At 35.4% G+C, this 2,241-nt stretch overlaps 1 protein-coding gene across 1 annotated transcript in view; it reads right to left on the bottom strand.

The window, feature by feature from the left end:
* The window catches only part of LOC110461789 (WD repeat-containing protein 1-B-like), a gene marked incomplete at its 5' end in the record, with an annotated part of 23,758 nt that overhangs the window by 7,750 nt on the left and 13,767 nt on the right, over positions 1-2,241 (bottom strand). Inside the window, 2 exons of the mRNA XM_021515455.1 lie at positions 512-665; positions 1,453-1,534. Of these exons, the coding sequence (XP_021371130.1) occupies positions 512-665; positions 1,453-1,534 (236 nt within the window). The remainder of the gene's footprint in view (positions 1-511; positions 666-1,452; positions 1,535-2,241) is intronic.

Genomic DNA, 2,241 nt, shown 5'->3' with positions numbered 1-2,241 from the left:
GGTATTGTTTACTTTGAGTTAGTATACGTACAGGTATTGTTTACTTTGAGTAAGTATACGTACAGGTATTGTTTACTTTGAGTGAGTATACGTACAGGTACTGTTTACTTTGAGTAAGTATATGTACAGGTATTGTTTACTTTGAGTAAGTATATGTATGGGTATTGTTTACTTTGAGTTAGTATACCTACGGGTATTGTTTACTTTGGGTTAGTATACGTACAGGTATTGTTTACTTTGAGTAAGTATACGTATGGGTATTGTTTACTTTGAGTTAGTATATGTACAGGTATTGTTTACTTTGAGTTAGTATACGTACAGGTATTGTTTACTTTGCGTAAGTATACGTATGGGTATTGTTTACTTTGAGTTAGTATATGTACTGGTATTGTTTACTTTGGGTTAGTATATGTACAGGTATTGTTTTCTTTGGGTTAGTATACGTACGGCTAGTGTTTACTTTGGGTTAGTATACGTACAGGGATTGTTTACTTTGAGTTAGTATACGTACAGGTATTGTTTACTTTGTGTGTCACTAAACCGTATACAGTCGTCCATCCCTACAGACACCATAGTATCTCCTGTCACTCTTATATCGGTCACTTGGTTAGTGTGACCTTTGCCGTCCATCTCTCCATCCTCAAAAGTGTCACTCCTCATGTAGTGTTAGGTGTATTAAGGAAATTAGTTCAATTTCAATACACATGTATTAAGATATAAAGTGAATCCTGATGTAAAAATGTTTTTAAAAAAAAACTATCTAGTTCTGAGATACATTAAGAACGAACAAAAATACAGAACAAAGATTTCGGCCTTTGGGTACAAAGTTGTAACTTTATTAGCCACGAGTCACCCTTCTCTCAATTATAACCAATTTCTTCAGTGAAAAAATTATATTACTGCCCCCTTCCCTGGACATAAAAGCTGGCATTCTGGGTAAAACTGTAGTTTGATGTACCTGGGTTTTTGGCACATTATGGTATTGTCATCCTAAACACTTTTATGAAGTTTAGTAAAATAATATCAAATGATCCCCGACAGGAGTTAACATAGCACTAAATATTTTCAGACAAAACTCAGTACCCTCTTGCATTGGCAACTTTCCTTTTTGAATATTTATCAATATCTTAAAGTGTTTTGACACTTATGGTCCAACCAAGCATTGCAGTTATTTATCATTTGACTTTTTTCTGTGATAGACATTTTTGGAAATCAGCCTGCGTGTGGTAGTACACCAACCACTTGTTATAATACACCAGTATCTCTACGGACAAAGCACTGCTATATGATTACACTTTCCTTCATTTGGGGATGAATATTATCAAAGTCACATTCATTTGTAATATTTAATCAGATCCGAGGAAAAAAACTACATACCGTACACACCAGTGTTTAAATCCAAGGAAAAAAATTTGTCAATCAAAGCTAAAGGTTGATGTAGAAAAAGGATATTGATATGTCCGTCAGAACTGCCTGTAAATACGGTGCTGTTATCCTCGGACAGAGCCATGGAAATCACAGGTTTGTTAGTTCCCTGAAACACAGAAGGTACTTCACTGAAACAATGGGAATCGGTGGTTGCATCATTCCCAGATTGACATAAGAAAGGATAACATCTTTTACTCAATCCAATTGGCTGCAGGATATTTGAGTAAAAGCAGTTTGAGGTTACTTCACAACAAATACTATAGAAGAAGGTATGAAGTTTTATGAAATCTGGTAGTTATCTGGTAGTGATCTCTCCTGACACGATTTATATCTACAGGTATCTGATGTGTATAATAGCTTTAGTGATCTCCCCTGACACGATTTATATCTACAGGTATCTGATGTGTATAATAACTATAGTGATCTCTCCTACAGGTCTCTGATGTGTGTAATAGCTATAGTGATCTGCCCTGACATGATTTATATCTACAGGTCCCTGATGTGTATAATAACTATAGTGATCTCTCCTGACACGATTTGTATCTACAGGTATCTGATGTGTATAATAGCGATAGTGATCTCCCCTGAGATGATTTATAACTACAGGTATCTGATTTGTAGAATAGCTTTAGTGATCTCCCCTGACATGACTCATAACTACAGGTCCCTGATCTGTATAAGAGCTATAGTGATCTCCCATGACATGATTTATAACTACAGGCCTCTGATGAGTATAATAGCTAAAGTGATATCCCATGACATGATTTATAACTACAGGTCTCTGATGTGTATAATAGCTAAAGTGATCTCCCA

This window comes from Mizuhopecten yessoensis, unplaced genomic scaffold (genome assembly GCF_002113885.1).
Source record: "Mizuhopecten yessoensis strain PY_sf001 unplaced genomic scaffold, ASM211388v2 scaffold10665, whole genome shotgun sequence".
NCBI classification, from domain to species: domain Eukaryota; kingdom Metazoa; phylum Mollusca; class Bivalvia; order Pectinida; family Pectinidae; genus Mizuhopecten; species Mizuhopecten yessoensis.
Note: the sequence above shows the minus strand (reverse complement) of the source record. Positions and strands in the feature narration are given on the sequence as shown.